The sequence below is a fragment of the Carcharodon carcharias genome, chromosome 17 (assembly GCF_017639515.1).
Source record: "Carcharodon carcharias isolate sCarCar2 chromosome 17, sCarCar2.pri, whole genome shotgun sequence".
Classification (NCBI taxonomy): domain Eukaryota; kingdom Metazoa; phylum Chordata; class Chondrichthyes; order Lamniformes; family Lamnidae; genus Carcharodon; species Carcharodon carcharias.
In genome coordinates this window covers 91,001,206-91,016,419 of record NC_054483.1, presented here as the reverse complement: position 1 = coordinate 91,016,419, position 15,214 = coordinate 91,001,206, and the positions used below count along the sequence as shown (strand labels likewise).

Sequence of the window (15,214 nt, the reverse complement as noted above, 5' to 3'; positions counted from 1 at the left end):
TCTACTTAAATATACCATACATGGATGAATAGGCATGTGGAGATTTATTTCTATTTATTTTTATGATCCCTGCGTACTGTGACTAATTGGGATATAAATCTGCTGGCGGGGAGTTCTACTTCTGACTCTCTCCCCATCAAGAATTTTTATATGATGCTTTCTAGCTCTGATATTCTAACTTCAACTTTAGGAAGAATTTTTCCCTCTTTGAAAACCCAACCCAATTCTTGAACATGCTGTGTAACTAGAAAGTTAAACACTTTAATGGTGGCAGAACTGGAGCCTGATAGGACTTTTGCCCGACAACACCTACCTCTATCACACCTTTAGAATCCAACCTGAAGTTGAAGTCACCAAACAGGAAGTGGGGCACCTTCTCATATCGTTGGTCTGTAATCCTAGAGTGAGGGACGAGAAATTTATTCGCATTTTCTATATACTTTCAGCTCAGTTTTATTCATTTTAAATAACAGAACAGTGCCAAGCCAAGGGAACAAAAACAAATCTCGAGTGACTCTCTGTCAGAAGCATGGGGCTGGTGAATTTACGCTTAAAATTTGGACCACTATGGATAAAATTATACTAAATATCAAAAGTTACATTATAAACTAGCTGATCCCCATGACATTGCTCAGGGCAATTTGCATGGTATCATGTTTTCTATCAATATGGTGTCTTGACAGGTAATGCAAAATGTATTATCAGAACCATTGATTTACGGTGAGCAAATAAGTCAAAATACATTTTTACATGACATTCTGCAGTTTTCCCAAGTGCTTTGATGATTGAATACTGGAGCTTCATGTTTTATTTTGTGAGTGCCCTTTATTTTAGACCTGCTCCTGCATTTATCCTTTCCCTTACCACATTTAAAGCTGAGAGAAATTATATACAAGATCATATCAGGAGTGTGACAAAATATTTGCTTGAATGAGTCCAGATCAAGAAACTTGACCCCATCCAGGACAAAGCAATCTGCTTGAAAGGCACCGCTTCCACCATCTTAAACTTCACTTCCTCCACCACCAGCACACCCTGACTGCCGTGTGTACCACTCACAAGATGCACCGCAGTAACTTGCCAAGGCTTCTTCAAAGCACCTCTCAAACCCATGACCTCACCTGCCGAGCAGGACAAGGGCAGAAGGTGCATGGAATCACCATCATCTGTAAATTACCCTCCAAGTCACACAATATCCTGACCTGGAAATACATTGCCATTTCTTCACAGTTGTCCACAGGATCGAAATCGTGGAATTCCCTACCTAACAGCATTGTGGAACTATCTGGACCACATGACCTGCAGCAGTTCAAGAAGGTAGCTTATCACCACCTTGTCAAGAGTAATTAGGGATGGGCAAGGAATGCTGGCATTGCCAGCACCACCCCATCCCATAAATGAATAAAAAGAACTGTACTAATTGGTGGTAAGTATTTTAATTTAGCAGCACTGGAAAGGGGTTGAGGGTTCAGCAAAACTGATAGGATTAGACAGGAAACTTGTAGCACTGGTAGCACTTGGCAGATGGTCTTGGAGTTTAGGAACACATTTTACAAGGCAACATTTTATTGCTTCAGCAGTAAAACTTTTCACGTCCCAGTTCTGGTCCTCCTCAGCAGCACCCAGTGGGCACACGATACTCCTGTCCTTTGGGAAGAGTGTCCTGGAGTGGCAAATCGGGTGCCTCTCCTCTCATCCAGCTCCTGCAGCTATATCTCCACTTTATTATTCAACAAACATGAATTTGATTCCTAATCCAATGAACCACAAACATGTAGACTTGAATTTTCGCAACAATGGAAAGCCTCCCCGAAAATGGCTGCAGAGGCTGAAATCCAAATTCCCGCCTCTGAACATGGCACCCGCCATTTTTGCGAGGGGAGGAATGGAGACGGTTCAAAATTGCACACCCATGGATCACGGAGGCAGCTGCCCACATAAAACTGCCTGATTTTTGTTAGCCAGGAGTTGGAAACATGACATGTGCAGATTGGATCTGGTAAGAGCAGGTCTAAACTTTGTGGTGTCCTTTGGAGAGGTGGGGTTCTCTTTTGGACAAGCAAGGTACCATTTTGGATAAGATTCTGGAACACCCTTGGGAAGGTCAGGTGCATTTTGGGAGAGGCAAGCTGCCTTTCGGGAGAGGTAAGGTGCCTTTGGAATTGTTAAAATTAGACATGATTGTGTGTATAAAGTGCACAAACTCGTTAGAACTGTCAAGCGAGCTGTTAGAAGGAACTGTCAAAGAAAACTGTCAAAAGCAACCGTCAAGCTGTCAAGTCATTTAAAATTCCTGCCCTTTAAACATTCTTTTTTTAAACAGTGTGGTGTTAAAAAACGCATTGCTTGCTATTTGACTCTGTTGACATAAGCCCGAGAGCAATCATTACTGGATTAGTGTTGCAGTACTGAATTCACAACTTTCTATTATCACAGTGGGGTGCCTATTGTTTCACAATTTGATTGACAGCTATAAGTGGTTATAGACTGTTTTAAGTGGGACTATAAATTCCAATGTTTGTCTTTATAGTGATTAAGCACTTGAATCAAATGTTTGTTTTTATGGAGGATTAAGCACTTGAATAAAATGTTTTTATAAGGAAAAAAGTAGTTGAAGGAAAGTAAATGTAGTGATTTTTTTAATGAATATGAGTGTTTTAAAAAAAAGTCTGCAATAGGTACTTAGTCCTGGATTTTTGCTGGGTTGGGATGACTTGGGTGCCGTTTAATAATGGTGGGTGGGTCCCAATTCCAGGATTACCAGCCTCATTCCCAGGGTTTCCAATTTCCAGGATTGCCTTTTAGAGTTGCAGACTGGTTATGGTTGCGAGCCCACTCCCTGCACTCCCGACCTGGCCAGCTCCATTGCGGGAATAGGCATGTCCTAGTCTTCAGCAATTTTCATGCAGTCTAGCCGGCTTCTCAAACAGTGATGGCTCCTGGAACTTCATGGGTGTCATGACCATAGTATGGATGGGGAAACCTTTTGAAAGGTAAGTTCAAAAGGTCCTTCTCATGCCTCCCCATGCCTGGCTATGTCCCTCACCCACTGCCCATGGCCACACAGGCTCCCTACGCCAATCTATGGTGCTTTACCCCCATCACGCATGCCAAGCTATGTCCCTCCACCAACCACCATGACCCCTCATGCCTCCCCATGCCTGGCTATGTCCTCACCCACTGCCCATGGCCACACAGGCTCCCTATGCCAAGCTATGGTGCTTCACCCCAATCATGCATGCCAAACTATGTCCCTTCACCAACCACCATGACCCCTCATGCCCCCCCCACCCCCCGCAATGCCTATTCACCTGCTATACACTGTATAACATAGAACCAATAAATGCTATTGTGACAGTGGGATGTTAAAAAAGTAATTCATTCATTACTTTCCACTTTCTTAAAATAGAACTCAGTTTACTACAACCCAATAAAAGTGTCAATCATCCAGACCTTTTGAAGTATTAATAGCAGACATTGAAAGCACTTGAAACCTCTTAATCTTATGTAAATAAACACTGTGCAATTGACAGAAGAGATCAGGGTGCCAGAGCTATCAATCAAACAATGTTTTCCCTTGGGCTCAGCTGTTTCAAATGTCTAATGGTTTTTTGGGCTCTCAGCAAGAATGCATAATGAGGTCTGGTATGTGAAGTGCCATAGCTTGGCATGGGAGGGCATGAGATGCTTTGGGGCGGGTGGAGGTGCATGAGGTGGCATGGATGGGGCATGGGGAGTGTTTGGGGGTTGAGGGGGCTTGAAGAGTGAGGGCTAGAGGGCCTTGGGTTTTTTCATTACAACTGGAATGAAGTCCCCTACCACAGAGCTGGGCCTTTTAAACATCCTGCCTCGGCACCCAACATCCCTTGTATCTGTCTCCGAACTCTTTCCTGGGTCACTAGCCTGACTGCAGCCCGCACCCTGGCAATGAAGATCACATCTCCGGCGCCAATTTCTAATGAGGTGGGCGTGTGAGGCCATGAATCTTCCCAATTTCTGCTACTCACCTCAAGGATGAAAATCCAGGCCTCAGAATTTTATTTATTTCCTCTCAACATGGGTCCTGAGGTTTACCCACGATGGATACTGCGTTAGTTGACATGGGACGTATAAGGCCAAAGGGTGGTGGGTAAAGGGGCAAAAAGGGTATGAGGGGCTATTGGGGGGGGAGCATAAGTTAACAAGGATGGGGCATAGGGAGTGTGTGGGTGGTAAGAGGGTGTGAGGGGTGAGGGCTGGGGTGCTGTTTTATGTTTTATTCTTTTTTAAAAAATCTTGCATGAAGTGCCGGTGCACTGAGGCAGGCCATCCACCCAGCCTACATCTGCAGCTGACAGCCTCCACACTATCTCCTGGGGTGACCCGCAATGTCTCCCAGAAACCCCGCACACAGCAAACTCCCACCACCCACCCCAACCGCGGAACGAAAATCCAAAGTTTCATGGCACTTTCTCCTGGGTCGGCTTTGCGGACGTGGGAAACACCCTGACTCTGTGCTCCTGATCCAGGAGTGAAAATTCAGCTTGTAGTCTCCATTTTTCTGCCTTCATGTGCTAATTTTTAGTCTCTAAGAGGTGTGGTCTCCAATTGTCTGCCCCAAACACTCATTTTTTCGGTTACCCTGAAGTTATGACAGAGCCTTTTCCCACTGTAAAGTTCAAGATATCCTGTACTGGTCCCTGTAATAGTGGGCCCAAATTGACTTTTATATCATTATTGTTTTAGTTTGGATTCGAGAGGCCAGAATCGGTCTGCTGTCAAACCTCACAGTTAAAGCGTTCAATCCAGTTTCTTTATCCCAGCAGCAAAACATTAAACTCACAAAAAACAGGATCTATGTTCCATCCTGCCACAATGATAAAATATCTCCTGGAATCCAGACCAAACATGTGCCAGTAGAAAAGCACCATCCTTGGCACGATTATAGTCACCAACTCGCAATATGATGCCTCTTGTTCTTAGTTTATATGATAGTTTGACATTATTGTCCACTGCCTCTGACTGTTGTAAGCTTATTAAGCTCATTATTGTCACACTATTGCTAGTCCTCTGTATATAGTCTGAGGTTGAACTTTTGGCATTTCTGCTCGTTTTCTCTTTCACGTAATATATCAATTAAAATGTAATTGCACAAATAAAAAAAAATACATAAAACAAGAATTTGTCTTCACTGTGGTTTTACTTGGCATCTGACTCGGACACATTTGGAAGAATTTGATGCTAAGTACATTAATTGAAAAAGTGCTTTATTCCACATTATTGATACCACCCCTCTCCTTAATTGTTACCTATAAATAAAACAAAAACTATGGGCTCAATCGTCCGGTCCCATTGGCATCAGGCATCATGGCTGTTTGAGACTTAACTTCAAATAAAAAGTTACAAGAAGTTATTAAGTTTAGAAGACCTTTTCTGGTTCAATAGATAAACTAGTTTAATGTTCAGACCTGGCCTTCCTAAAAAAAAATCTCCACATCATTTTGAAATTATTCTTCCAGAGTTGGCTTTCAAACGTCAGGGAATACTGCTGGGATAATGGGAAAGCTTAGAGCCTTATGTTTTTCTTCTAATTCAATACTCTCATATACCATAAGCTTTTGAGAAGTCAAAAACAGAACAAAAAGCACAAAAATAGCCATGTCAGACATTGCAGTGGTAAAACGACAAAGAGGCCAGCAGTCCCCTGATTTGCTATAGCATTTCGTAGCCATTCTGTGAGGAGGATCAGTTCCCTTTTCAGTTAATTGCCATGCCTAATACGATAGCCTGTATCATTCAATTGTTCTAAGTCAAGGTATCAGCTGCAGGTCAGAAGGTAACATTTTGTTTACAAGATTATTTCCTAAAGTACTTATCTCACATTCCCTGTGAAAGTTGACTTTGCTTTTTGTGGAGGAAGAATTGGGAATAGAAAATTATCCACAGTGGCTGGAGTTGAATGAGTTTAGGTGGGAGGTCTGAAAACTGCCTGCCATGACACCCAGCAGGATGCCTTATTAGCTGCGTCATCACAGTTCATTCAAGCAAACCATAACAGTGTCACCAACATTCCCACACAAAGACAAAGTTCTTCACACAGTCTATAAACATGCTTCTCCTGGCCAATTCATCCCCGGCTGACATCAGTGAAAAGATTTTAAAAATAAGCTCCGTCAAGCAGACTGAATGAGGTGACGATTCCTCAAGCTTTCTGAGGAGAGATGTTCTGGGGGTCAGCACATAATTTATCACTGATGAGAAGAGTTTATTCTTCCAGTTATTCTCACTCTGCAATGATATTAGGCAAACTGGTTCTTGCCATTAGAGATTTTTCAAATGCAATATGAAGCTGTTAAAAAAAGAGGTTTTTGTCAGAACTGTCACTAATTTTTATAAAGCACTTGCATCATAGAACATTCCAACAAAAGGGAAATTTACATACTTTCCATATGAAATAAAAGTCTTTGTGACCTCCCAAAGCACAGAATCCAGAATAGCAGTCACCAGGAGCAATGCAAACTAGCAATAAAGGTCACAGAAAGGTTACTGAACACAGCAGTGAATGACAGATACAGTCACACAAATAGCTCCTACTCTGTCAATTATCTGAGTGGTGAGTTTTTATGACAACCAAGCTAAATGCCTAAAGACTACTGGCATTGAAACGGTCATATTCAAACCATTTAGCATTTTTCTGTGTTATTGTTCTTTATTATAATTCACACTCCATGTGAGTGCTCCAATTTCAGTTAAGGCAAGCTAAGTACCTTATATTTTTAAGTGGAAATTTTCCAGTCCTGGGACGTTTGAGTAAGACAAGCCATTGCTTTGCCGAATGAATATTTTCCACGATCACAGATTTAATGGCTGAGGCACACTAAGGGCCACGTCCAGTGGAGTAGGACTTCAGCCAGTCTCAGAGATACTCCCCCATAACCTCAGCTGTATGTTTGTTCCTAGGGTAATTTATGTGTGGGTGCAGGTTCCCCTTCCTTCTGCTGAGATTGACAGCAGACTAGAGTCTTGCTGTGACAGGCTTCTGGGAGAGCAACAGACACCAGGTCAAAAATATTAATTAATTTTATTGGGAATATTACTAATCCTTGGGGAACAACAAATGCGTGCATGCTAGAATAATAATAATGGTGCTGTGAGTGCATGCAGGAAAATTGAAAATTGCTATGAGAAAATCAACATTACTGCAAAAGAGGCTGTTTGTCCTACTCTTTCAGGCAAGCCTGCCAGCACTTTTCTCCAGTGGGTGCTCGCTTGCTTAATTTAAATAACTGTCCTATGGAACTTGGATGGATTTTGAAGCATTGATCTCAAATGATGAGGAAACCTTGTTACGCCATTGTTACAGTGGCAAGGCAGGATCATGCATGTTTGGTGTTCAAATGTTTTGAGGTCAAAATCAATATCAACCATCAATATCCTGGGGGTTACCATCAACTAGAAACTGAACTGGACTAGCCATATAAATAGCGCGGCTACAAGAGCAGGTCAGAGGCTGGAATTCTGCAGCAAGTAACTCACCTCCTGACTTTCCAAAGTCTGTCAGTCACCTACAAGGCACAAGTCAGGAGTGTAATGAAATATTCTCCGCCACGTGAAAGTTCCCCTCCAAGCCACTCACTGTCCTGACATGAAACTATATCACCGTTCCTTCACTGTCATTGGATCAAAATCCTGGAACTCCCTCCCTAACAGCACTGTGGGTGTATCTGCACCATCGGGGCTGCAGCAGTTCAAGAAGGCAGCTCACCACCACTAGGGCAATTAGAGATGGGCAATAAATGTTGGCCTTGCCATTGACTCTCAGATCCTATGAATCAATAAAATAAATACTATGAGCGATAATAGCGTTCATATGCAATTCCTCCGTTTGCTATTTCAGAGGTTAATACATCCACGAAACTACCAGACAAAGGAAAGTCAGATAGATGTATTAAAACTTGGTCTACTTTATTGTCAGTGGTAGCTGCTAACCTTTCATGTTTAATTTATTTCAACAAAAATAAAGATGGTCATTTGTTTGATTGATATATGATAATGTTTATTTTATAGAATTACATAAAATTTTACAGCACAGAAACATACCACTCAGCTCAACAAGCCTGTGCCACATTCTCGCTCCATATGAGACTCCTGCCAATGTACATCATCTCACCCTACATATTACTACATAACAGTTACAGCACAAAAACAGCTCATTCCACTCAGGTCCATGCCAAGGTTTATGTTCGACATATGGGGCTCCTCCAACCCTTCTTCATCTAACCCCTTCAATATATTCCTTTCACCCTCATAAGTTTATCTCACTTCTCTTTAAATGTGTCTAAAGTCGCATCAACTACTACTTGTGACAGCAAATTCCACATTCAAACCACATTTTGGTAAAGATCTTTCTCCTGAATTCCCTATTGGATTTATGGGTGACTATCTTGTATTTATGGATCTTAAATCTGTCCTCCCCTGCAAGTGGAAACATTTTCTATACATCTACCCATCAAACACTTTGAAAATCTTAAAGACTTCTAATAGGTCACCCCTCACTCTTCTCTTTTCTAGAGAAAAGAGCCCCAACCTGTTAAATCTTTCCTGATAGGTATAACCTCTCATTTCTGGTATCATCCTAGTAAATCTCTTTGGAACCTCTTCCAGTGCCTCTATATACAACATGCCCTACCAACATCACTTTCCGATAATTGCTTACCATTTGTAGTTTTGTTTTAACAGTTTCTAGCAAGGAGATAGTGTGTTGTGGAGCAAATATGATGTAGGTGAAAGGGTGACAGTGACCAGAGTAGTGGGTTAACTAACGATGTACAGCATTTTGCTTCCGATATTGTAGCACCTTTCTTTGCAATACGAGATAACCATGCAGTCCAGCAAACCTTATATAACATAATGCAGGATCAATATAAATAAATAAAATTGCTTATATTTCCATATCTGTTTACGCTAATTGCAAGATACTATCAGAGCTTAACTTGGAGAGTACGGGGAAGGCTGGGGCATTCCATTATTAATTTGACAGCCTAAAAGTGGCTGAATGGCATCGCTTTTCAATGTATGAACACTTCTGAAGGCAACCATTAGATTATTAAGTCAGGTCTAAGGTCCCTCATGGAGCAGTGAAAACATATCAAAGTTTCTGAAGATATTCAGTTAAAAAAAAACTGGCACAATTCTCAATGCACTAAAAACAATTAAGTGTGTTGATTCTGAAGAAAATGAGAATCTGAAGGTGAAATGAATCAAATTGCTGTCAATACAACTTGTGCTACAATAATAACTTATTGCAACAGCCACTTATATTTAATCTTTATCCTATATTAGAACTAAATAGGTTTATTCCCACATATGTAAAACCACGTAGGTTTATTCCTATATTCAAGAACAGCAAAGCTTTGTTCCCATAAAGACAAATCATATAGGCATTTTCCCATATTCAAGAACTATGTAGGATTATTTCCACATATATGAATTCTATAGGCATATTCTCATATTCAAAACTTATATAGAATCATTCCCCTATTCAAGAACGATCTTGGCATATACCTATATAAAAAGCAGGAAGGCTTCTTTCCTATAACTGTAAAGCCGAATGGATTTGGAAAAATATGCATGCAATATTATGAAGCAGCCGACTCTCACAGTGTTTTCCCTCAAACAAAACAGTCTTTCTTCCTGCAACTTTATTTTTAGAAATATATATGGTAGGGCGGATGTGGAACTATCAAGACAGTTAAAGCAAGTTTCAAAATGTGATTTATGCAGGGTTTGATTGATTTTATTTATATTGTTTGGTTAGTTAGACTTTAATAAGTAGAAAGTTTGAGTCATTCAACATATGTTAAGCTTTAAACACTATCTCATACCCTATAGATAATGTTTCACTGAGCAAAACACTTAAAGGAAGATGTCTGGCTTCAGTGCAGGCCAGTAGTTTACATGAAGAAATCATGAAGTCCCAGTGGATGATTTTACATTTATTAACTGTAAATTGAAAGGAGTTAATATTTATTTTGGACGAAATTATAAAACAGATGATATCAGATGAGTTGTCCATTATGCATGACTACTGATTTTTATTTCCTTTGACTATAATCTGTGAGTATCTTACTGAATGATGAGATCCTAGCTGAACTATTGCTGCCATGTGCTGTCAAAGCTCAGAGCTGGGCAAAGTTTGTGCTTTTCTGTGGCGACAGCAACTTTTAGGTTTCTCCTGTGTAATATAACTATGAGGTACCATCAAGCCCTGAATCCTATTCACTGGGCAAGGAGTAAGCATGGGCCATTGAGTGATAGTGGTCAGACTAGTCACAAGGGAACAAATGATTAATCTTGGGCTAGGGTATGACACCAATGCCATAAAAACTGTCACTGAGAGGACACAGAATTGCATACGCCCAGGTGTTGAAATATCCAGCGCAGACACAGGCACTTGAAGATTATGAAGGAGAAGTCGAACTCCTAAAAGTTCATGAGGGAAACCTGAGATAAAATACCCAAGCCTGTTAATGGAGTAGTGCTCAACTTGCAGTTTCTCAACGTGGCAATTAGTAACTAAACATGATAGGACAGGAGAAGGGATGGACTGGAGTAAAGTTTAGGATGACAGGGCTCGTAAAATCTCAGAAGAAAGGATTAGGAGCCGGAGAACAAACAGCTGGAGTTTCATGTTAGAGATGCATAGTAGGAGTCGGAAAATTTCCTGGTTTGGTGCACCCGCCTCAGGAAAAGGTGTGTCAAAAGACGCAATTTTTGTTCTGGGGGTGTCGGAGGCAGTTGTGTGCTGAAGTAGGCCCACTGTACCCAGATACAAATTATAGGTGGCTACAGGAGCTGCCAAGTGCCAAGGTGGGTTGGTTAACAAGCCTGCCTGGGTTCTCTGGAACTTTGTCCCAGTTGTTTTGTTCAATATTAGGCTCTCTAGACCTCACTCCTCATGTTCCATCAACATCCGCACACTCCCCAAGCCCCATCCATGACAACTCATGCCGACCCTTGCCCCCACCGACTTCCAATGGCCCCTCATACCCTCCATGACAACCCATAGCACTTCCATGCTCATTCATCTAGTATACATTCTGTACAGAACCAATGAATCCTATTGTAACATTGACATGTGTGGAAAAGCTTTAACAATAGCTATTCATAACTTTCTTAAAGAAAACTGCTGTTATAAAAGTTTCAATCAACCAGACCTTTAAATTATTAATAGCAGAAACTCTAAGCACTTGATACCTTTTTATCTTATGTAAATAAACATTGAGCCATTGACAAAATAGATATAAGGAAAAAAGCTGTCAATCAAGCAATGTTTTCCCTTGTGTGCAGCTGTTTCAACTAATTAATGGAAGTCTGGGCTCTCAGACAAACACGTACAATGAAGGGTCATTGAGAGTGGGTAGGGAATCATGAGTTGGTAAAGGGGGGCATGGGTAAGACCATTTGAAGTTATCTTTCAAAAGGTTCCCTCGTCCAGGTTATGCTTCATGACGCCTCTTGGGGGCTGTGCACCACGAGTCCTTGAGGAGCTGGCCTACCCGCATGAAAATTTGTGGGGGGGCATAGGAGGTGCCTACCCCTGCAATGGAACAGGCCAGGCCGTGAATACAGGGTGCGGGCTCGCTACCCATACCCTTCTCCCATGCTAGTAAAAATTGGGGGTGCGGGATGGGAATTGGGGTGGGAATTTGAGAATTGGGTTCCCTCTGCCATTTTTAAAGGTCTACGGCATCTCCACAACTCTGTGAAAATCCAGCTCAACATCTCCAAAAAACAAGATCTTTTTGGTTGTATTTTACTGAATGCGAATTTTTGTTGCAAAGTGAATTTCAAGTGTTTAGTTTTTAGCTGGTTTTCTTTGATTCAATTAGCTCTCCTTGAACACTTTTCCATGCCCTGTGCATATGCCAGGCATTTACAGAGCTTTTAATTGCATACACTTTGATCAATCACACCAGGCATACAATTTCTCAGCAGTCTATTGTGAAAAGACATATTCATTTATGTAACATCTTTCACAGCTTCAGGAAGTCCCAATGCACTTTATTGGGAAGTACTTTTGAAATGTCGTCACTGTTGTAACTTAGAAAGAGTGGGTACCAATTAGCGTACAGCAACCTCCCACAAACAGCAATGTGATGATGATCAGGTGATCTGTTTTAGTGATGTTAATTAAGGCTAAGATAGCATCTCTAGCCAGGAGTGATACTTCAATCGGAGACAGGAGTGCTACTAACTGAGCCTCAGCTAACTCTGTAGATTAGTGAACTTGCAATAATGATTGAACAATTATTCATTTCTTTGTATTAACATCATTGTGCTTCAGCAACATGGAGTACATTGACTTGCTATCAGCACCAAGAGCTAATTCATTTCCAAATTAAAACAGACGCAAAACTCAATAAAGCATTTATCGGAAATGGAAACTGTACACCTACATTTTCAGCATTAAGTAATTCCTGAGTTAAATTTCAAGGTTGTAATCTAAGAATAGAGTTTAGAAGGTGATTATAAAACCACTTTTGTAATTTACAACATTATGTTAATCCCTTAATTATACCTATTGCTTTGTAATCTCTTCCAGTTATTCAGCTTCACATCAAACAGGAAATCCTACAAAACCACTGGGAGTTTGAGAGGGGTAGTAACGTATTGCATGTTAAAACCTTAAAAAAATATTATTTTATTGTTATATAACTAAGGCTTTCAATTAATCTAGAATGCATGGTAAATTAAGCTGCAATCATGTAATAAAAACTGAAATGCCTTATTGGCATGCCCACATCAATACGGTGAAATTATAATATAGCTGTGACATGGCTTCTGTTACAATCATTATTAAACATTGAGATCACTATCTAAAAATAAGCAAGCACTAAATAAAAGCCCCTTATATATTCCATAAAGGCTTTCAAATAACATTGGGATTTTTGCAATTTGCAAATTGCACTTCAGCTTTTCATTAAAAACTGAGGTTTCTTCAGTACCTTTTCCTGCCAGCACAAATTACAAAAGAAATCTTGATTGTATAACAAGTGCTTGGCTTCAGTTTCACCACATGTTGTACAAGTTAAATTGTGATTGACAGGCAGCAGTGTACTAGCACACAGCTAATCATCAATCTTTTTTTTCTAGCACCAGTTTGGCAAATACGATTAGCACAAAAAAATTAATTGTTTGGGCCTGTCCAGCTTTAATTGATATCACAGTCATTGAATTTTACTCTCATCCCACAATCCACAACACAACTTCCTTCTTTATTCTACAAGAATGATTAAATTCAGGGACATGCATTATCTGGTGTAGTGCATCTTTTGTGCTTCTAACAAATTGTCTGCTTATTATGCAGTATTTGGATTACAATCTTATGAACAGCTCAGCTGTTGCTACATTACCATTCCAGATGCTGAAGCAAAGCGCAGATTCACTACCGTATTCTCAACTTTTCACCTTGAATCTTACAAGCCGTGATTGAACATGAAACTATTAACCCTAGACTTCTGCTCATATTTGCCATATGAAATTAGACTAAAACAGTGTTTGATGCCAGTGGTTTTGTACCACTATATTAACAAGCCATGACTTCAATTATTAGTTCGGATATAAATCCACCATGCACTGAGGCCAGTACAGTTTTACTGTGCTTTCATGCCATAAATCACTGGGTTCATCTAAACATAGGTGGAAATAAAATATATTCATTAGAATCAGTTTGTCATTTTTTTGTAGTGCATCAAAATCAGACTAAAGTATTCATATTTAACATTGTGCAGATTTATAAATCTTGTAATAAACTCTATAATGCACATAAAAATTCAGATAATTAATATCAAAGAGGGGCTTTAGGCTTTCTATTGAAGTGAAGTGATTAGGGGAACAAATCTCAACAAACAACCAGGACCCCATTCTTCACCCTACGTTTGAACTAAATTAAATTTTGTCCTCTGGGCTTCCAACTGTTTAAATATTTGAAACACATCAGTTTTTGTCCTACCATTTTTGATCTAGTCAAATTGATGTATTCCACATTAAAACCAAACTGGAAATTTTTTAAGCCAGAAAGAGTTTGATTTTGTGTGCTGCTAACTGTTAACAGTGTATTGATGTATTTATTCCCAGTTAATACAACCATTACAGATTTCAGGCAAAGCGGCAAGACAGTTTTTGTCACACATCCATGGTAATATTAATATGCTTAATTTCACATGAGATACAGACTGCAATGTGTTGCTCAGATTGTATTTTTCAATCACCTGCCCAGGTTGTATATCCTGACAAATGTTATTTGGAAAAGCTTTTGTAAGCTGTGCCACTCACACACCAAGATGAAGATCAATGATATTAGGCAATAATAAAAATACTAAAGCTGTGCTTGGGATGGTCCTTTATGCACAAACCATTGCCTCTTTCTCTGCCTACCCTCCCCTCCCTTTTTCCCAAGCATCACAATTTGGCTGCTGGTGAAATCCCTCCTGGCAAAACATTGGAAGCCAGGCATTTGCACAAATTTTCAATTGCCAAGTGGTGCACGATGCAAGGAAAACAAGGGAGCAACATAGCTCAGAAAATGGGACAGGGTGGGATGGATAATCCTTCACATTTCGCCAGATTGTGAAACAAAATGGGAATGTAATTTAAACACTGACCGGAGAAGAAAATCTAGAGAACATTGAAAATCATATCCAAATATGTTACATATCTCACCCAGAATGGGAAAGAATTCATCTTCTATTCATGGATTTTTTCCCTACTTCACAAGTAGGTAATTTTAGTTGTTAATGCAGTAAGGATAACATTTGCTGACTCATGTGATAAATTACAACAATTATTTAATCATTAGTAATATAATGTCTATGTTTTATCTCTTGCTTTCCATCATATTTATAATTTTTCAGACTGTATGGTGTATAACATTGCAGGTCTTCAGCCATGCATTATATAATGGCACATCAAGCAACTAAGGCCATGATCCAATATGAAACAAACTCATCATTTTTCCATATAATTATTTTCAAAAAGAAAATGCTTGATTGCTATATATTTTTGTGATGAAAGGTAGCCCAAGATGACCTGAATATTTCTAACATTTTAACCAACAGCAACAAATATAATCACAATGTGGGTATTAATGGAGTGAATTTAAACTTCAATGAATATTTGCCAGAATCCACATTCCAGCAAGAAAATTAAACTTGGTGCTGTTATAAATAATCAC

The 15,214-nt window shown here is 39.9% G+C and overlaps 1 protein-coding gene across 2 annotated transcripts in view; it reads right to left on the bottom strand.

The window, feature by feature from the left end:
• Nucleotides 1–15,214, bottom strand: part of LOC121289806 (inositol polyphosphate-5-phosphatase A) — a 568,674-nt gene that overhangs the window by 135,458 nt on the left and 418,002 nt on the right. For both annotated transcript variants that reach the window (XM_041209646.1, XM_041209645.1), the window contains exon 9: nt 314–398. In XM_041209646.1, the coding sequence (XP_041065580.1) occupies nt 314–398 (85 nt within the window). The remainder of the gene's footprint in view (nt 1–313; nt 399–15,214) is intronic.